The 22,460-nt window shown below is 33.1% G+C and overlaps 1 protein-coding gene, 1 non-coding gene and 1 pseudogene across 2 annotated transcripts; 2 read left to right on the top strand and 1 right to left on the bottom strand.

Annotated features, from left to right (window-relative positions):
- Nucleotides 1-2,448: 2,448 nt before the first annotated feature.
- On the top strand, nucleotides 2,449-6,726 carry LOC120134837 (probable serine/threonine-protein phosphatase 2A regulatory subunit B'' subunit TON2). The gene is made up of 12 exons (XM_039151223.1): nucleotides 2,449-2,730; nucleotides 3,228-3,319; nucleotides 3,420-3,482; nucleotides 3,572-3,670; nucleotides 3,824-3,982; nucleotides 4,207-4,278; nucleotides 4,412-4,544; nucleotides 4,649-4,713; nucleotides 4,823-4,898; nucleotides 5,111-5,212; nucleotides 5,792-5,984; nucleotides 6,348-6,726. The coding sequence occupies exons 1-12, from the start codon at nucleotides 2,583-2,585 to the stop codon at nucleotides 6,583-6,585; spliced, it is 1,440 nt and encodes a 479-aa protein (XP_039007154.1). The 5' UTR covers nucleotides 2,449-2,582; the 3' UTR covers nucleotides 6,586-6,726.
- LOC120134859 lies at nucleotides 6,126-6,246 on the top strand. The gene has a single exon (XR_005517203.1). It is a non-coding gene; the product is annotated as a small nucleolar RNA snoR104 (small nucleolar RNA).
- Nucleotides 6,727-8,223: 1,497 nt separating the features above from the next.
- On the bottom strand, nucleotides 8,224-14,148 carry LOC120134836 (annotated as a pseudogene).
- Nucleotides 14,149-22,460: the final 8,312 nt, after the last annotated feature.

Genomic DNA, 22,460 nt, shown 5'->3' with positions numbered 1-22,460 from the left:
TATCCAAAAGAATTGTTTTTTTCACAGACGAAATCTATACTTCCCCCCCCCCCCCCAAAAAAAAACAGGTAAATTCCTTGCCTTTTTTTAAACTCAATTACGCTTTCCCAATGTTTTACTTCTCTGCAAAACAGTTCTCCATGGGAGAAATGTAGTTAAGGGCTTACAGCCACTCCAAGTAGCCAACTTTTAGGATCATCACAGTCTAATTCTCAGATGTCTTACAAATTCTTCAAATGAGATCTCATTTACAGTTTCATACCTCAAAAAAACTGTGGGTTGTCCTTAGAATCTGCTTTAAGAGCCTCCAAATCTGTTCATTTCGAAACCCCAGAAAAGCCATGGTTTCTCAAAATCCCAAATCACCCGCCTCATAAACAAACGCGCAGCACTGCTTACCTCAGATGTTGAAGGAATCATTTTGCCTAAACTCGAGTTTTTAATATCTAAATGTGTTTCAATGCCTGATCTTGCCCATATCTTCTCTAGTAATCCACCTCTCTTTGCCAAAAGCTTAGAAAATAAAATATCCCATCTTATAATTTCCTTAGTACCGTGCTTAAGTCTGATAAGAAGATTTTCCGTGCCGTGAAATGCCATCCGCTGTCTTATGGACTACAATATCAGTACTTATGATGTTTTGTCGTCCAATGTCAATACCTTGCTGTATAATGGAGTTGCTGAGTGTAATATTGTTTCAACACTTTGTTTACTGCCTATAACATTTATTTGAAGTCCGAAAAAGTTCAATGATTTGGTAGAGGAAGCAAAGGGTATGGGATTAAATCCTTCTAAGCCAATGTTTATGGTAGCGCTGTCGGCATTGAGTTCGATGAGTAAACCGACATGGGAGAGGAAGATTGGAGTTTTTAAGAAGCTTGGTTGGTCCGATGAGGAGGTACTGGAAGCTTTTCGTAGGTATCCAGGGGTTCATGAGGGTGTCTGAGGATAAACTTGTGGTGACAATGGATTTCCTCATGAACAAAATGGGTATTTCGTCTCGTGTTATTGCGAACCGTCCCCAACTATTGTCAATGAGCATAGAGAAAAAGATTGTTCCTAGGGGTCTGTTTACTCTAGATCTGTTGTCCAAAGGAGTTATCAAGCATATTTACTTGAGTTCATTGTTGGGGCCTTTGGATGTGTTTATCCAGACCTTTATCAACCGCCATAAATCGGAAGACGGAAGCATCTCAGCTGTTAAAGCTATACCATGAAAAGTAGGGGAGGCCCGTACTATACCTCTACTTGGCGTAAGGCACGTCCCAGGGTTCGCGCTATATCCACGTGTATCCATGTCAGCATAAGGCGCGTTTCAGGAGCGCGCCTTACCTCACGTGACGCCAAATCAACATATAACGCGGTGCAAGGGCGTGCTTTACTACTAAAGGTGTTAGATCGAAAAATATAATCTGACCGGTGTTAGATTGATAAATATACCGATTACCGATTATTTTTCAAGAAAAATACCGATGTAAAAGGTATTATCGTAAAGATCAAAATCAGACAACGAACAGTGATTTAAAGATTCGATAGCTCTATCAATGACCACAAACATACAGTGATTAAATAAATAATAATAATTTTACGCAACGAAAATTAGGGATAATGTGAACGGAGAGCAATTTAATTAGGTTATTCAACTTAATTAATGAAACATAATCATTTAAAAACTATTCTCACTAAATTATATTCTTTATCATATTTTACTCACTGTACTTTTAATTTTTTAATTTACTCATTGAACTTTTCGAATTACTCATTTTAATCACTCCGAATTATTTTATTATTATTTTGGTATGATATGACATTTCTTTATTATTATTTGGTATAAAATAATTGAAAATATAAAATAAAAACAAAATGTGGCTGGACGCATCGTTGGTCATTATCGGTCGCTGTAGATGGTGGTCGTTCGATCCCAAATTTCATTGGTTGATTCGTCTCAACCCACTGAGTCCGAATCTGGTGGTTATTTCACCATAAAATGTCCCAAAACCTGTGAATCTCGACTAAAATGTTTTAGCTTCCTCACTTTCAATCTCTAATTCATGGACTTTGGAGCAAATTCCGAAAAAATAGAGGTCAAATTCAGACTCACGGTATCGAGGCGAAGTGACCATGAAATTTGAGATTGAACGACCATCACTTACGGTGGTCGATGATCGACAGTGGTGTTCGACAACCTTCTATTTTTATTTTATATTTTAAATTATTATATATAAATAATAATAATAAATCCATGTGATTCGAAAATAATAATAAAATAATTCAGAGTGATCAAATAAAAATAATTCAAAAGTTCAATGAATAAATTAAAAAAATTGAAAGTACGATGAGCAAAATATAAGATAATTCGAAAGTTCAATGAGTAATGGTGTAGTTTACTCGTCAATAAAATAGAAGCATTTAATTATGCTATTAAACTTAATTTATGATATTAGGGACCAATTTTAATTTAGCCTTTCCTCTCTCTATTTGAAAGCCATTCTTTCCGGCATATCAGACAAACAGGGGAGCTAGAAATTTAGATTGAAAAATCTAACCGTGCAAGTTGGCTCAGATTGCCTGATCGGTTCAACATGGCCATGTATAGTGGGTTCAGTGATGGCGAGAACCACGAGGCCGCCGCTCGACGGAGCATACCGCCAGCTTCGTCGCTGCTTTGGGTCCGAAATCTTCGTCGATATATCGGATCCGGTATCGGACTCGGATCCGAAGATTCGATGGGTACGTTTCTCTTCTCTCTGCTCTTCATTTCTTTTTAACTTTTTCCACAATCCTATCCTTTTGTAATTGTTATCTATACATTCAAAGTTTCTCTCTTTTAATGAAAAATGTAAGCTTTATGGTGATTGATTTTTTTTTTTTGTAATTTTGCAGAAGTGTGATTAATTTGGTTTCAGACTATATATTTAGGTTTTTTCCTACTAAAAATTGTTTAATTGGTGCTTAAAATTTTATAATTTTGCATATTTGCCAACGCGTTGAAATGTGGAAATGTAAGCATGTTGTTTAAGAATGCATGGGATTTTGATTTTAGTTATAATTCTTGGTTTGAGCTTATGTCTTTGGACTTTTAGCAGTGTTATGAAACTGAGCCTTTTTGGTTGAAAATTATGGTGTAATACTTGTTATTATACCATTGAAATCTATTTTTGTTCCGTGATGACATTTCTGAGACCTGAGTTTTTCTTTTTCCTTTTTGTTGTTTCTATCCATTGTAGAGCTTGAGACAAAGAAGATATTGCTTGATTTATTTAAACAGAAGCAGCAGAAAAGTGCTGGAGTTGGTACAATACCAAGTTTCTATAAGAAGGCATGTTACTAATGTTATTTGCTGGTTTTATTACTATTCCAATCTTCTTTCATAATGGTTTCTTTTGTTTCCACTTTATTTTCGTATTTGCTTCGTTCAGAAGCCTGAAGAAGGATCAATCAGTGATAGGGTTCAAAGGTTAGCAAAATATCGATTTTTGAAGGTAATATTGGTCTTTCTTTGACTGTGTATTCCTAAGCATATAGTGATCTTCTTTAATCATTGCTCACATTCTTAGTTCTTCTGTTGCAGAAGCAATCTGATATTTTGCTAAATGCTGATGATCTGGATACCATGTGGGTTTACTTAAGGGAAAATTGTGTTATCGATGATTCCACTGGAGCTGAAAAGGTTTATTCTTTGCCATCATATTCTCCTATAGTTTCAAAATGTGCTACACAAAATAAAAAATGATGAACTACTTTTATTCTGTTGTTCACAATTACTACATTACCCTTGCCTTGTTCACAACTTGAATTATGTTTTGAACTTGTAAACTTGCAGATGAACTATGAAGATTTTTTCCAGATTGCCTCCATATGTACAGAACAAATAGGTGCAAAATGCCGTCGCTTCTTCAGCCCATCCAACTTCATGAAGTTTGAGAAAGATGAGTCAGGGCGAATAGCCATTTTGCCCTTCTATCTTTATGTGATGCGCACAGTAAGTCTTTGTTTCTTTAACATTTCAAAGCATTACTATTTTCCCCTGAATTATGTGCAAATCTTTGATCTGTTCCTTGTGAATTTTTGCTGCATTAGCTAATGGTGTTAGTCCTAAAATCACAGCGTTCAAAGAAACCTATATATCACCTGCTTTTAATTTTTAATTTATTCTAATTGAGGAAGTGGCTGCTTGACTGCTGCTTATTGTTTATTGTTCTTCAGGTTTCTCTTACTCAGGCTAGAATAGATATGAGTGAGATTGATGAGGATTCAGATGGTTTCCTCCAACCTCATGTATGAAGTCTTTCCTTCTCGAAGTATTTAAATTCTTCTTATCTTGTGATCTCTGTTCGGATTGAATACTGCTATACAATCAATTTGTTTTTCATCATTTCACACGAGTAAAACTATAGTTACTTGTGTACAGGAAATGGAGGCCTATATTCGTGGTCTTATTCCTAATCTGGCACAACTACAGGATATGCCTGGCGCCTTTGTTCAAATGTACTGTCGCATAGCTGCACACAAGTTCTTCTTCTTTTGTGATCCTCAGAGACGAGGTTCGCATGACCTAAATTTGCTTACTATCACAGAATTGATATCCTATCAGTAGTAACTGGTTATGGTTTTTCCGATATGCTATTAATAATAGTATTCCTTGCAGGAAAAGCCTGTATAAAAAAGGTTCTTCTAAGCAACTGTCTCCAAGAATTAATGGAACTACATCAGGTGCCTTATTGATGAATACATCTTCAAGATATACCAATCCTTTTTTACTTAGGTTTGACAAATATTATTTTGATTTCTTCTTCTTTTCCCTCATTAAACTTCAATTCAGGAAAGTGAGGAAGAAGTCACTGACCATGAGCAAGCTGAGAATTGGTTTTCCTTGACATGTACGCAACGCGTTTGTGGTGAGTGTTTTGAACATTCTCAGTTGTGCTATAAATCCTCTATTATTGTTTTAGTTCATCCTCTCTTTTCAAAATGATAGTGATCTTTGATGGTTTAGTGGATCATGAAGTTTCTCTCTTGCTAATTGGATATTGCTTGAGCATATGAATAATATTCGAGGAAAGAGTATTTGTAATAATTATTTGCTAACCTTTATCTTATTGTTTTGTAGATATGTTTCTTGCCCTTGATAAAGATATGAATGGAACACTGAGTAAGCAGGAACTTAAAGAATATGCAGATGGAACGCTAACTGAAATTTTCATTGAAAGAGGTAAGGTATAAACTGTTGTTTATTTTTATTTTTAAGGTACACTAGAATTTATAATATTTGGTGTTAGAGTTGGTGACCCAAATTCCGATTTGATCCGTCCCGAAAAGTTCGTGGTGCGACTCACTTGGTGAAAAGTTGGGAGAAAAAAATGAGGATCCGTGGTGGATGCGGATGCTCTCAGGCCTTTTCGCACATATAATTCGTAAAAGAGTATGCTTCTGTTAGCACTTTTGATTGAAAGTAGGAAAACCTTGTTGAAGTAGATTTTTTGTTACTCAAGTTTCCTTTGTAATCAGCTAATTGTTACTAGTAATAGATGTTAGGATTAAGGTTAGGCACTAGTCGAATAAGCCTTGAAAGTCGCAATTCTCAGGTATCCGTGTTATTTTCAACATCAGTGAATTTCTCCTTTGCCAATGGTTTTTCCCGTTTAAGATTTTTTACGTCGAATCTTGGTGTTTTGTGTTATTTTGTGACCGTTCTACCGTCATTATCTCCCATATAGTTTAACATTATGTTCTTATGCTAGTTGTTTCAATTTACTCGACTCAGCTGTTGCATTTATTATGCTTTGAACAGTATTTGATGAGCATGTCCGCCGTGGCAAAACTGGTGCCGGAAATAATCGGGAGATGGATTTTGAAAGTTTTCTTGACTTTGTTCTGGCCCTCGAGAACAAAGACACTCCGGAAGGATTAGCATATATATTCCGTTGTCTCAATCTTAATGGTAGGGGATTCCTCACAACAGCAGATGTTCATTCTCTTTTCAGGTGATCTTTTTCACAGATCAAATTGATGTTTTATTTCGACTATTTCGCTTCCGATTTTTGTTTATCATGTGCATTGAGCTGTTGCTAAGAGTTGAGTTTTCTGAGCTACGAAACATTATCTCGAAACATGGAAGCGAAGAAGGGAAGCATCAAAGAGATGAGATGCTTCCCGATACAATCTTCCTACAGAAAAGCTCTGATGTTTCCTTGCTTGTAGTAACTCGAGCAAGATTCTGCAAGTCGGAAACCTCCAGAGACACGAATGATGAAGCATAGTTTAAGACTCGGAATCGAATTCCGATCTTTAATACCTATTTATTTGAACATCAGCTGAAAGAATTTATGATTATACTCTTGAAACAGAGATGTACACCATAAATGGACCGAAGGGGGCAACTACGAGTTGTGCATCGAGGACGTGAGGGACGAAATATGGGACATGGTGAAGCCGGTCGATCCGTTGAGGATCACGCTGGCTGACCTCGTGGCTTGTAAACAGGGAGGCACGGTGGCGAGCATGCTGATAGATGTGCGAGGATTTTGGGCTCATGACAACAGGGAGAATCTTCTCCAAGAAGAGCCTGAACTAGAAGCTGAATGATTACATAAATTTGACAACAAAAAACTGTCAATATTGTTTCAACTTTTTTTTGGAAGTAACGGAAAAGTTATTCTTTAATAAGTATTTGGGAAAAGGGTGACGTATAAAAATAGATACTCGACTATAAGTTGTTTTATTGAGCTCTGGACTATTAGAAATTATAAAATAGTCTTCTGATATAGGTTATTTTATTAAGTCTATTGACTATTAGAAATTACAAAATGGTCATTTGATTATTCATTATGTTCCAAACTTATTATTTTTGTCAAAAATTGATGACAATCAAAGTTACATGTTAATCTACCATATGAGATATGATAAAATATGATCTAAGAATCTTAAATAACTATCATAGCTCATATAATAAATTAACATCCAATTTAAATTATCGTTAATTTTTAATGAAAAATGATGAATTTAGAATAAATTTTGTAATTTTTAATGGTTTAGGGATTAAACAAGACAAAGCAAAAATTTTACAATCAGAGATCATTTTATAACTTTTAAAAGTTAAGTGACACAATAAAATATCGAGACTACTTGTATACTTTACCCTTAAAAAAATAATTACAATAATTATTATGAAAAACTGTAATGAAATATAACACTGACGCTCAAAGATGATGATCATCTGATCAAGGTAAAAGTAAAACTTTGGTTTTGATCCTCTATCATACTCAAATATGGGACTTTGTCACTATACTTTTCATTTGACATGATTTGATCCATTTATTTTATAATGTCATTAATTAGTTTAAATTAAATTGATTATTTCAGTTAAAATTTTGATATAGATAGTTTCCAAAAACATACAATTTTAAACATTAAAAAACCTGTCAACACTACGAAATAAAAGGTGTTCCTTTTTTAAAAGTTTATGTAATATTTTAACCATAATAGTTAATAATGTTTAGGAAGATAGTTCTCATAATTATAAGTATATAAACCTATAATAAATCAAATATAAATGATTATACAAAAATTAATTATTTTAGTTAACTATTTGTTTATTGAAACACCAACTATTAGTATTATGATAAATTTACCCATTCAAACATCAATCAACTAAAAATTATTTTTGAGACTAATTTAAATTATTTATAAGTTTTTGTTTTACATGTAATAAAGGTGTATTGTATTAGATGCATCGCCAAAAATAGTCTTATAAATTACGTTTTAAACTATACAATGATATGTTATAAAAATTTGATCACAAGTTATATATATATTGTCCAAAAATATATGTATGGTATGTGAAACTTTGACCGACATTCAATCACATAAATAAAGATTTTTTAATTAAAATCGTCTTTTAGAATTACGTATCTATTTGTTTAATGTAGAATGAATATTAAATAAAAAATAATTTTTAGATTAGTGTATTCGTTTTCAGCATGTTCCTCGTTGGGTCAACCGAATCGCTGGTGTCGGCGATTTTGAGATTCATCTCTTGGATAACTCCCGGTGGCAGTAAGTTCCCCGGACAAAACAAAATGCTTTATCCAACATGTTAATCTATGCTTTTAGGGTTGTTTCTTTTCCTTTCCCCCCCCCAAAATTAATTAGACCTTTCAAGTAGTAGTACAAGTTAATTAGTTTTGTCCAATCATTCTTAAGAATGTCAAAAAGCCCATACCAAAAGTCCAAACCCCACAAAATCATTCGTATTTCTCCTCTAAACCCCACAAAATCTGAGGCTTTTTAATTTAAAAAAGTCATTTCTTTTTCCCCTGCAAAATGAGACAAATATCAGTTATATGATGGAAATAAAAGAAAGAATCTTGATCGCCATATCCTAAAAGTTTCAGGTGAGAATCGTACCGAGACCACATAATCATCCATCGATAGCTGTTTCGGCCTTTTTAGTTGAGCAGGACTCTCCGTCGGCTGCCTCCCACCGCGCTTTGATGGTGTCATGTTCTGAAATGTAGAGATGCAGAACCAATTATAAGAAAGAAACCAACTAGAATAAACATAGTAACAAAAATATATAGAGCAGATAAAAAGGATATGCACAACCTTGGCAAGTTTCTTCTCCTTGCGTGCTTGTCGCTCCCTTTCATCATATTCTTGGATTTCCTTCTCAACCAATCGGATGAGGGTATCGCATCTCCTTGCAAGCTCTTGCGCTGTCCGTGACTTCACGAACCAATCAAATCGAAACAAGGGAGATGTTCGGAATGCTGCCTTCAACTCGTCCCAATTCCCATATCCGAGCTTGTGAACCATGCATATCTGTTTTACATACGAGCAGAGGCATAAATAACACAATGAATTGTGTGATTGAACAAAGATTAAAAGACACACCATGAACCGATCACATTCTTCATTGTACAGCTTCCCTTTGTTTTGACCATACTGGATCTTCATTTCCAGCCATGGGTTCTTGTATCGATCTAATTTCTTGCCAATTGCTTTCATGATCTCATCTTTTCTAGTGATTCTGGCTTCCCCTCTTTCAATGTTCTTAATTATCCTATCATAATCTATAGTATGATAAAACTCAATAACATTATCGTAGCACTAAAACCTTGTTTACCGATTAAGGGCACTTGATTGAACCCTTTCCAAACAAGGCAAAAGTAACATGATATCAGATATCACTTACCATTTAACTCCTTGTATCGTTCTTTAAAAATTTTAGCATATCTTTGAACTTCCTCCTCGGTTTTCCCTTCCATTTCAGAAGCAATACTTTTTATATCATTTCGTCCGTACTTCTCACAAGCTCTAATGAAAGTATTGAAATCTCTTCGGCTCCATGAAGAAAACCCCTGATGCACATACATTAAGTAACCAATAATATAAACATAACCAAGTCTTGGCTCAGTTGGCACACACATGTATATATATAAACAAAACATAAATGCATTTCACACACCTCTTCTAATAGTTGTTCCTTTTCTTCCAACTCTTCAGCAGTTAAAGGATCCCCCCACGCTAATTAGAAGACTTAGTTAAACAGGCGTAAAGAATATAAGATCGTGCAACATAAAGAAGCAGATTATATGATAAAAGTAAAATACCTTCAGGTTCAGCTTCATCAATTGTGTCCTTTACCTGATTCTTCTGATGGGTTTGCTGATTTTAATGGAAATAAAAATCTGGTCAGAAAATCAATAACAACCAACAGCGATTCAATGGATGAAGAATATGGAAATTGATATTTGCTCTATTCATACATACCATAAGATAGCGTACTTCTTTCTCGTACAACTCACTCAGCCTCTGAGTGTTAAAAAACTGGAAATCGTGCCTGAGAAATTGAAATATTTTATTAGCTACAATACCCAACTGAGGAAACTATTTAGCAAAACAATAGTTTCAGAAAGGACAAACAGTTGAGGCATGCGAGGAATTCGAGGCTCCTTTGGTTTTGCTGGAGCAGCTTGGCGCATGGTTTGTTTAAAGTACTCAGATTCTGAGTAACTGATTAATGGAAACGAAAAATACATGTCAAATACGGGTTAAAGATGTGTAATACAAATTGCAAACATTAGTAGAAATGCTAAAAATAGAGACTCACTTCCGCTTTCGCTCTCTTTTCGGAGGCTCAATCCAATTTTCAGTTGCAATTTTCTTGAAGTCAAACTTGTTTTCATCCTTCATCCAGAAGAAGCAAAAGCACCAATCAATAAAGGGCAGTGTAAAATGCTAGACTTAGAAGAGATCAAACAGAAAATTTTGGGACAAGAAGCGAGAAAGATGTTTGAACCTTGTCATCATCAAAATCATACAATTCAGCAGCTACAGAGACAGAATAATGTCAAAATCTAATGATATTTTATAACAACTTTAAATGAAAAACAAAGAAAACAAGAGCAAGAGAGGCATACTATCATCCATCTTAAATTTAATAGCATCCTCTGTAAACTTCTTCATCTTTGCATCAAGTTCAGCCGTTGCTGCTTCGCCTTTAGCGATGATTCTATCAATGTCTTCATCTGTAATTGTGCTATCTTTGGAACTAAAGACCATTTCAGCACCAAACCTCACCATTTGAAGCAACTCATCTTTGTTAACAGCTGCATGAAGCAAGAAGATATTGAAATGATACAGATATAGACTCGCAAAGAATTATTGCATCAAGTAAACAATTCACTGCAAGGGAAGTTTCTTACTCTTCTGCTCCGCTAACCGTCCTTGTTGAATCACCAGTGCATCTAGGGCAAGCTTTTTGTAGGCTCTCTCAATCACCTTTTCCTCAATAGTGTACTGTTTCATTATAAACAAACAAATAAGTATACCATAACATAGGATAATTTGTCAACAGGCATACAATGAGAATATCCAGACCTCTGTGCAAAAGCGGAACACTTGAACTTCCTTCTTTTGACCAATTCTATGAGCACGATCCTGGGCTTGCAGATCAACTTGTGGATTCCTGCAAGATTGCCCTTGTATCACCAATTGAACATGAACTGCAACATAATAATAATAAATGAAGGAAAATGCTTACCAGTCACTATCATAAAGGATGACAACATCTGCTGTGGCAAGATTTATACCAAGACCTCCAGCTCTGGTTGATAACAAGAAAACAAATTTCTCACTTCCTGGCTTGTTAAAGGCTTCAATGGAAGCATCACGGTCATCTCCACCCGTATTACCATCAATTCGACAATACTGGTACCCACAAAACATCAAATAATCTTCCAGAATATCCAGTAGCCTTGTCATCTGAATTGAACAAATTCCCACAGCAAAATCATTAACATGGTTAACATGGAATTTGGAACATAAATGAAGACATATAACAATTTAAATGATGTAAATAAAATGTAGAAGACAAGCACAGGGAAATGTATCAATATACAAACAGATAATTCTAGGCAACCCTCAAGATTACCTGAGAAAATATCAGAACTCTAGAATCACGCTCCTTCAGCTTTGGCAGTAGCTTGTCCAACAGAACCATTTTACCTGGAAATAAATAAGGTCATCTTTCATGCAACACCAATGGATTCAATATGTTCCAAGAAGTAAATTTACCAGCATTGGTTACAAGATGATCCCCTGTAGTATATGGAGGTCCAGGTTCAGCACCTTGGAAAAGATATGGGTGATTACAGCATTTACGCAGTTGCATTGCAATATTCAGAAGACGCTTACGCTCTCCACCAGCATTAACAACTTCAAGATCTTTTTGCAGCAAAGCCTTATAGTATTGTTTCTGCATCTGGGACATCCCTACTTTCAGGATAGTTTCTTTTTTGGGAGGCAAACCTTTCTCAACATCTGATTTCAATCTCCTAAGGAGAAATGGCCGAAGAACCTAAAGATGTGGAGACAAAGAATCTTAATTATCTGTACAAAACCATATGCAAGCCATGAATAGGTATAAGATTTTCAACTTGCCTTGTGAAGTTGTTGAACAACTTCCTGCTCATCATTTTCACCAGAAATCTGAAACCACTGATCAAAAGTTTCTGCAGAACTAAAAATCTCCGGCAGTAAAAAGTTAAGAAGAGCCCATAGTTCATGGAGATTATTCTGCACCCCAGGGAAAAAAAACCAAGATTACCACATGATAGGAAACAACAAGAGTGCAAAACAGAATTATCAAAATCCTCAGTTGGCAACAAAAACTGATCCATCCAAGTATATATGAGAATGATAAAAAAAGTGTTCAACTTTAATTCAAGTTCAGTACAAGAAAGTGGAATAGGAATTTATACTGCAACTAAGCAAAGCATACATCATGAATGAAATGAGGTTTAAAAACTCGGTAAGTACTTCCATAGCAACACATTCTAATGCATACCTGAAGTGGAGTACCAGTAATAAGGAGACGGTAATTAGTGTTGTACAGCCTCATTGTTTTTGAAAGGAGTGAATTCTCATTCTTGATTCGATGGGCTTCATCAATAACTATATAACGCCAACTAAAACGGCGTAAGGCAGTCTTCTCCTTTATGGCCATTTCAAAACTTGTGACACAGACATCAAACTTCCCAGCAACCAGTAACTCCGCACGAATGTATCTCTGTAGAAAATAGAAGACACAAGAATCATAATAAAGAATTAAAATAAAGAGTCATCACTGGAGAATTCATCAAGCAACTAACTCTTTCTTCAGGATTCCCAAGGAATTTTACAGTTCGCAACACTGGGCAGAATCGACGAATTTCATTCACCCAGTTACCAAGAGTTGATTTTGGAGCAACAACCATGTGAGGGCCAGTAATTCCACGGTACTCGTGCAGATAGCCCAGTAAAGAAATAGTTTGCAAAGTTTTTCCCAATCCCTTTACTCAAAAATTTAGTAAACAAACATCAGCTGATGACAAATAACAAGATAATTGTGATATGAAAAACAAGCATTGACAATAAATTTGAAAAATATGTGAATCACTAAAAGTAATGGGTACAACACATACCATTTCATCTGCAAGAATTCCATTAATACCATTCTCATACAGTCGTATAAGCCAATTTAACCCAGCTAGTTGGTAGTCCCTCATCTTTCCCTGAATGCCTAAAGAGGAAAGAAGAAGAAAAACCAAAGAACTTTGAAGAGATGAAAACAGTTAAAGTGGTTTATCTAAATGAGGGTTTCGGACAGCAGGAACTTACAAGTAGGCTGAGTCACCAATCGTGTGTTTCCAGACAATCCATCTTCTTCTTCCTTGAGGTACTCTTCATCTTCTTCCTCTTCAGTCACTTTCGATGCATGGCGTCCCCTAACAAATGGAAGAAACCAACAAAAACCAAATAGAAAACAGCATCCATCACTTACATGTCATGATTAGTAATATCATGAAAACACCACAATCAAGAGAAATTACCCTTTGAACACCCTTAACTAGGAGAAAACAAATACCTTCCTTTCACCTTCTTTTGAGATGATGACAGGCCACTTTTAGAAAAATGAGCAAACAACTCTGTCTGCTGCAAAAGATACTTCAAACGCCCTTTCCCCTTATTATTCTATAATTACACCAAACATTAGTAGCCCATAAATTACACATCATATTCACAGGAATATAACTTTTCTCTATAGTACGCACCATATCAGCATCAATGGAAGCATTTTGAGCATCCAAAATCTCCTGAATCTTCTGCTTCTTTAGTTTCTCCATTTCTTTTAACCTCTCCTTTTCTCGCTTACTAATTTCTGGGTCAGCCCCGCAAGACTCATACTGCACGGAAAAAAGCCCCTCAAAAATCATAAAACATAAATATAAACAATGAAGATCTCCTCAGCAACTTACTAGACACCGTGAACAACAAATAACCAAAAAAAACATAGATCTAACGACTGAAACCATAAAAATTCGAAAGCGAAATAAGAGGTGGATCGTATAAATACCTCGTAAGCGTCATCCGCAGTAGAATCAGGGGCGCCTTCATCATCCTCGTCTTCCTCGGAAGCACCGGCGGAGCAAGCAACGGCTTCGAGCTCTTCCTCATCCTCTTCAACGCGTTGATCTGATCATCGACTCTTTCTTCCTCCGATGAACTGGAACCGTTGGATAGTGCTTCATCGGACGACGCCGGTTTCGATGATTTCGCCATCTATTTTCTGAGATTTGAGTTCTTTTTTCCCTTTGTGTCCTTTCTCCTTTTTTTCCTTATCGTGGAGAGATTTGCTTTTCGTACAGGAACGATGCCCTCCAAAATAAATGGGAGGTAAACGATGTTGGTGGAATTGTGGCCGTTGGATTTTGGGGAGTGGAGATTAAATGTTTTGAAGTGGATCGAGTGGCCGAATGAGGGATTCCCGCCAACTATACGGAAATAAGAATTTCCCGCCTAGTTAACCCGCTGGCTCGGGGCTGAAGACTCAAAGCGCGCGGGCTCGGACTCGTAGATATGGGTGTAAACGAGTCGAGTCGAGTTCGAGTATTATTGAACTCAACTCGAAAACTCTGAAATAGAGCTAAACTCGAAAACTTGCGAGTTTAAAATTTTCTATCTCGATTCGAAGTTGAAATCTTGAACTGAAGCTCGTGAGCAGCTCGAAATGAAAAAAAATTCTTAAATTTAACTCGATTGAAGCCTCAAACTCGAACATAACCTTAAATACATAAAAATCTCACTATAGTTTAAAAAAAATCAATACATAATTATTAATAATTTTTTTTAAAAAATAAAATCTTAATATATTATATTTTCAAATAGCTCACGAGCTTTTCAAGTCGAATATCGAGTAGCTCGTTTTGGCTCGTTAAGAACTCGAGCTCGAGTCGAGTCCATTCGATCAGAATATTTATCGAGACTTGATCGAGTAGCTCGCGATCTGCCTCGTCTCATTTACAGCCATTCTCATAGATGTAGTTAGGTAGGCGCAACAACTTATCCTAAAATTGACCAAAAACCCTACTCGTTGCCATCCCTATGCTTATGATATATTTAACCCGAATCTAATGAGTTTTGATATGATCCGAATTTATAAGTTAAGATTTTGTTTTTTTAAATTATTTAAATTGATTCAGGTCAAATTATTTAAATATAGTATATGATAAAATTAATTGAATATAGAATAAAAAATGTGTAACTTAACTCGAAAATTATAATATAGTTGATATATATGTGTCGATTTGAGTCGTGAGAGGGGTTTACCTTAAAATTTGAGTCAAATTTTAGACGGAGCTTAATTAAATCTGAATCGAGCCTGAAAATAGGTGAAGAAATTTTATACTTAAATATAGTTTGTATGAGCCCAAAATTTGATTCAATCCAATTCATAACCATTCTAATTATATCATTATTAGTACCATTAGGTTTGACTGTAAAAATATAATTTTAAAAGTATTTAAACTTAAACTTGTTTAAAAATTTAGGCATATAAATTATTCAAAATATACTGCTTGAAAATTTTAAATTTTGAATGATTCAAATCTGAATCTTAACAAAATATTTTTATCTTGTAGTTTATAATTGAATCTGAATATTTAAATTTACATTATTTTTGAAGATCTTGATAATAGATATCAACAAGACTCCATCTTATACCATTATTATTCAACAATTTCAAAAACTACTGAAAATTTATTATTATAACAAAATTTTAGAAGATTTATTAATATACAAATTATATTTAATATTTGCTAATTTTGGATCATCTTAACCCCTTTTTCCGGTCCAATAATGAGCCCGGTTTGCGGAAAATGTGTACATTATATATAAAAGGGTAGAGTACACAAGAGCTCACAAACCATGCTAAAATGATAGCTTTGTAACTAAAATTTCAAAAAGTTATAAAATGATTATATATTTATCGAATAAGTATAAATGGATACTAAACTTATCAAATTATTATAAAACGATTATTAAATTTTATTGAATGGTTACAAAAATCAATTAAAATTATCAACTTTTTTCACTTAATATAGCATCGTAGTAAATATTTTGTAATAGTTTAATAAATTTAATGTTTATTTTATAAAATTAAATATATTAACTAACACGATCATTTGAATGTAGTTCAATGTAGGGTTATAAACGAATAGAGTTGAGTTTGAGTATCTTTGAGCTCAATTCGACTTAAAACCTCTAAAATGAAATTTAACTGGAACTCAAAATCATTAATTGAAACTCAGAAAAGCTCGAAATGAAAAAAAATATTAAACTTAACTCAATTAAAGATTCAAACTAAAACTCGAAGCTAAATCTTAAATACATGAATATATTATATCACGTTAAAATAACCATACATTTTGAATTTTTTTTTGTCGAAACTGAAATTGAATTTTTTCTAGCGCTAAAAAAACAATGACAAACAGAGAGCGAAAATAGAAAATCTATTGATTTTCTAATAACCATATATTATATCGGCAATCGCCGATCAAAGGGTTATTCACTGAAGAATAGCTCAAAGAAGGCAAGCGGTTCTAATAACCAATAAAATCTATTGATTTCGTGTCCGCATTATTTCCTCTGAATTGAGCGAGCTCAATTTCCTCCCTGTTTCGTTCTTTGTTTTCATTGCAGATTGCTCATAAAAGGTGCAACCGAAGCGTTCGTTTCAGACAATCGGATATGTTTTTCCTAAAATTTCATTGATTCCTGTTTGATTTCTTCCGGTTCAGATGCTAATTTAGACGGTAATAAATCACATGCGAGAGTCCTTCACGCATTTGTAAAAAATAAATTTATGTGGTTTTGATTACGAACTGCTGGAGGTTTGATTAACCGAAAAAAAAAATCGATTATTCTTAATCAGGTATTTGACTTAGATTAACATCTATCATTTCAGTTGTAATCAAGTTTTAAGATGCTTATATTTCTTTCTTGTTCAACTGCTATAATGAAATATGGTATGACAAATTTCCCTTCTAACTATATTTTGTGAAAACTGTAGCTCACGGATGAATCAACAACTTAGGTTTCCTGTAAAAATCTGATGATAATATGACATGCTTTCTTGTGTTGGAATTGTGCTAACATAAAAGGGTAGTCTTGCACTGATAAATTTTATCATTTCTAATGAATTCGACCGATATTGCACGAAGCTAAGGAGATTAATAGGTTTAGTGAACGCTGGGTTTCTAAGCTCTCTAGTCTAAACCGTCTCTGAATTGCACTATAAGCTTTGAAACATTCATCCTGTATCAACTTTGTGTATTTTGCCTTTTTAAGATTGGTAACAAGGGGAAGCTTCAATAACAACCGATGACTTAATTTCGTAACTACTAGGGAAGATTCTGGTTGCAGGGACATGCGTCTCTACCACCTTTATTCGTCCTTACCTGCTGATTTGATGACACTCTTCTGGTCAATAATTGAATTTGTTTATTATATAGTAACAGCTTTATACCTAAGATGCTAACCAACTATATTATGTAGGCATATTCTTTGGGATAAAATACTAGATGCATTTAATTAAAGCATACAGTTGACATATGCCGTGGTGGTGTAGGTCATTTTCAAAAGCTTGTCTCAGGTTTGTATTTTCTGCAACTATAGTCTATACATTCTAGTTATTTGACCGCTTGCTGCAACTGTACATTTATTTTTATGTTATCAACTGTTTTTATCCAAGAAGTGAATAAAATAGTTACACATTTGGATAGAAGGGACAGTGAATGAGGAATAATAGGCTCTTTTAGAGGAGATATCTAGGAACTGTGAGAAGGGATGCTGGGAAGATTTTCAGATGGTGACACCAAATTCAATCTTATAGGCTCTTTTTTTGAAAGTGAAGGGGACTGGGTGTAATTTGATTGTTAGATAAATCATTAGTAGGTCAATAAAACGAAGCTCGACAGTCACTAGTAAAGCAGCAGATTGGACTTGCATCACAAGGATGAGATTTTCACCCCGTGATGTGTGATAAAGGAGGAAGAGTTAGCTGGATTAAAACTAAAAAGGTTTGGTGTAATCCAGAAAACCTTTGTTTTTTAATAAGAGCATGATTAATATATACTTTGTTTGTTTTTGAACAAGAGCATGATTAATATACCCACTTAAAAATCAACGAGAACTTTAAACTTTTAGGTCTGGCTCTACATAATGAGCTGAGATTTGATGTAATCCGCAATGATTTAACTTAGTAAATAGTTCAAACCTTTTTGTTTCTTTTTAAACGGAGAGAGAAAGAAAGCAAGGTTGTACTTTAAAGCAACATTTAGTATAATTAAAAGGAATATTTGAGTCATCAATGAGGGATTGTGATTTGTGACACAATCATTGGATGTTTGCTTTCCATCAATAAGTGTCTTTGTGATAAAATATTGATTAATCGTCAAGCACGAGCATATTCGGTATTTAATGAATTGAAATTGGGTCACTTTGTTTTTTTATTTATAATTGTGTAATTTGCTTCTGAAGATGTTGATACTATCCAAATGCAGCGATTTGGGCTCCCAGTCTCCCACTAGTTGAATTTTAGTCCATTTTAACATATCCTCTATCTTAGGCTGATAATTAAACAAGTACTTAAATGTTCTGACCATGTTCTTATTCATCTCTTTTATAGTGAGACTTTTCATATATTTTATCTCCGATAACATAGTTAGAACTGCTGTTGCTGATCATATCAATGGAGAATGATGTGTAGGATATTGATCTTGTTGACGTGCTGCTCCGAGAAACTGTTGAAAAAAGTTTGTGCTGCTCATGAGCTAAAATTGTTTCAATATTCTTGCGGATTAGACCTGAACTGGTATTATTCTCTGATTCCCTCTTCCTTTATCGGGTATTTGACTATTTTCCGATCTCTCTTTAACTAGTTGTGGTTATTTGTTTCCCCTCCCTATAAAAATTTTCGGACCCAATCTTCTCTTTTTGACTCTTAAATCTTCATTAGTACAAAATCTTATCAATAGCCATGAAATTCACTCCATTTCATGGCTGAATCCAAAGTTAGTTTAAATAATATTGAATCACTGCTCTTCTGTTTTCACCATTCCATCCACACCTTCCCCCCCCCCTTTTTCGTGCCGTTTAATGCTTTGCCCTGTTCTTTCGCTGATGCTTTATCATGTCTCGCACAAGGGAGGCAATATCTCTGGCACATCATAATTCAACTAGTGTGTTTAATTTTTTATTAGATTATAAGGTTTATATTAATAATTCTTCGAAATAATGCCCTAGAATTCCTTGGTATACACATGATACAATGATTTTTGGTGAGAATTTGGATTAGGTTCATGATTACATTAAAGCTTCGGACCGTCTTAATTTTTTATTATCCCAAGGTCAGGGGACCTCTCAGTGTGGGCTGTTTACTTGTTTGATTTTTTCCCAAACAAAACAATAATTATAATTAGTATCAATTATTATAAATATTAAATTATAAAACAAATATCTGATATATATTATATAAATTTGATTATTTTAATTTCATATAAATTTGATTATTTTAATTTCATATATTTTATATGAAATCCTGAACTGAAGCTCGTGAGCAGTTCGAAATGAAGAAAAAAAATTCTTAAACTTAACTCGATTGAAATCTCAAACTCGAACCTGAACCTTAAATGCATGAAAATCTTAATGTATTCTCTTTAAAAAATCAATACATAAATATTAATATTTTTTTAAAAATATATATAATCTTATATGTTATATTTTCGAGCTGCTCACGAGCTTTTCGAGTCGAGTATCAAGTAGCTCGTTAAGAATTCGAATCAAGCTCGAGTTGAGTCCATTTAATCTGAGTATTTATCGTATCTTGATCGAGTCGATGTCTCTTGTCATTCATCACCCCTCCAATAATCATTGCAAGGAATGAAAACAGTTTTTTATGTTAGACTGGGTTCCCCCAGTCAATTAGTGGAAGGCTGGAAGCCAACATCTGGAATCTATCCCATCACATTTTGACACCTCACCGGACCTTTCTAACTTTTTTCATTAAGACATTAATCAGTGAAATTGTATCAAACTATTTCTTTTTAGGTAAATGTTGGTGAATTACCATTTTTTTTCCGTTTAAGAATTCTTTCTGTGACAAAGAAGAGTTTACTGAAAGAAAGACGAAAAGCAAATAACAATTTCTCTAACTGCACTGTTCCCTTTGTTGTTAACGGTAATATGATGAAATAAGTAAAATTGGTTTGGATCTTGTAAGTTTGTTTGATTATAGAAAGTGGGACGGATTATGTTAAAGAGTACAAACCTAAAAAAGTTATATTAAAAAATTTAGAAGATGCATAGTTATAAAATTTTAAGAGGTGTAAAATTAGATAATGAATAGAAAATACAAAAAAATATAAAATATAAAGGAATTTGAAAATTCTAGGTATGGGATTGTATCCCAAGAACCCCCTTGGTCCATCGCTGAATAGGTTTATATATTTCTTTTATTGATTTAGGATGATTACAAATGATAGTATATGTTATAACTAATCTCATACACCTTTTAATTATTGAGATTATTTAGTTTGTGCATTCAGTAAGTATATACACAAATAATAAAATAGAAGTGTTTGAATTTTTATGTTATGAATAAAATGAATTAAACTAAGAGAATTATTTTCCTAATAGGTTATAAATTTTATAGTAATTGATTTAAATTATTAGAATAAATTTAAAAATATTAAATGCTTATTTAAACAAACTTGAAAATATTTAACCTATTATTCTATAAAAGCATTTAACATATTACAAGATCGTAAAAATGTAAGAGGGTAGTGGTGTTCAATGTTCGATTAAAATCGAATCAATCAACCGAATCGAAATTAACTGAATTAACTGAAATTATTAAATATTATATATATTATTTAAATTTAGGGTGTTTGAACTCGGTTTTTACCGAATTAACATATCAAAATAACCGAATAAATAAAAAAATATTAAATATTAAATATATACTATTTATAAATTTCGATTAATTCGATTAATTCAGTTAATCGTTCAATTAACTGAACTTAATTTCGTTCGGTTAAATTTCTTTTTTTTAAATGATTCGATTAACAGTTAACTAAGAATAAATTTAGATTAATAAAATTTGGATAATTTGATTAGCTCGATTAATTGAATTTTATTATCCAAAATCCACGTGTCAGGCAGTGTTTGAAATGATCGGAACCGAACTCAAAAACCAACAGGGAGCCCCCACCAGCACACCCCGTTCCAATTAGTCGGACCGACCATCAACATTTCCACCTCCCACCAAAGGTCGCACCCACCACAACCACAAAACCCAAACAAATAATAAATAATAGAATCTATTTTAATATTTTTCATTTTATTTTAGTATTTAAAAACTTAACACGTTAAGTACATAAATTATCAATTTTAATCTGTTTTAATATTTAAATTTTTATTTTTTTCAAAACTCAATGTTAGATTTTAAACATGTACTAAAATAAAACAAAAATTAAAGTTTTTAACGGTGAGATACTAAAATGAAAAGAAAAAAAATTAAACTTTAAGTATTATTTTTAAAAAATTAAAGTTTAAATATGATAATTTAAAATATTAAACGTATAATTTACCCAAAATAATAAATAGTCACGAATTATTTCTGCTTAACCAAAGAGTAAAGTTTAGAATCTTTAAAAGTACATTGATAGATACATGTAGTTGGTTGATTAAATTGTGTATTTTTACTTCTTCTTTTTTTAATTTTTTAATTTTTTACGTCTTAAGTTATATATTTATTAGAAGTATTCTCTTTTCTTCCTTTAAGTAGGATAAAGATTAGATTTAAAATTTATTTAAAAAATCTTAAAAATACACCAATTTTAAATAATTAATAGAAGAATTTTATTATTTTGTAAATTGTATCTAGTTTGATAAGATTAATTTTGTATATTTAAACAAATAAGAGACATTTATAAGAGATGAGTATAAGTCGTGATAGATTAATTTTTTAGTTTTTTTTTAATTTAATTTAAAAATTAAAAACTTTATTTGATCTAGTTTGACCTAAGATTCATAAATGTTTCACATTTTCGAATTTATTTCAAATTTTAAAATAAAATAAAATTTTATTTTTCATATTTCTAATTAAGAATATAGAAAGATAATTAAGAAAATACATGAATAGATATTATAATATTTGTCTAGAAATGTTGAGAGAATACTAACAATTAGTTCGTCTGGTGAGATAAGGTACTAGAAATCTTAATGTCAGGAGTTTGAACTCTGACGGCTAAGAATGGAGAAAATTGGGTTGGAGGGTCGTCCTTGTCTGCAATATCTAATTCGAATTAATCAATTAATAGATCTTATATTAACGGTTATACCAAAAAATATAGAGAATTGCAGTTTTAATATTGGCTAGAGGTTTTTATATTAAATTTAATCTTATCCAACCTCAATTTTTTTATTTCATATTTTTTTTAAATATAAGTTAAAAATAAATTTTACAAAATTATATCAAATTAAAATCAATTAAATTTAAATAATTTCACCATCCCATCCATTCATGGTACATGAAAATAAATGAAAAAAATATACCAATTAAATTAACGCCATGCTTC

This window comes from Hibiscus syriacus, unplaced genomic scaffold, assembly GCF_006381635.1.
Source record: "Hibiscus syriacus cultivar Baekdansim isolate YM2019G1 unplaced genomic scaffold, ASM638163v2 tig00110599_pilon, whole genome shotgun sequence".
NCBI lineage: Eukaryota > Viridiplantae > Streptophyta > Magnoliopsida > Malvales > Malvaceae > Hibiscus > Hibiscus syriacus.
This window is presented reverse-complemented; position numbering and strand designations above follow the sequence as displayed.

Coding starts and splice junctions, on each gene's coding strand:
- LOC120134837 (XM_039151223.1), top strand. CDS start 2,583: ATGGCCATGTATAGTGGGTTCAGTGATGGCGAGAACCACGAGGCCGCC. Junction 3,483..3,571: donor CAAAATATCGATTTTTGAAG/GTAATATTGGTC, acceptor CTTCTGTTGCAG/AAGCAATCTGATATTTTGCT. Junction 4,714..4,822: donor AATTAATGGAACTACATCAG/GTGCCTTATTGA, acceptor ACTTCAATTCAG/GAAAGTGAGGAAGAAGTCAC.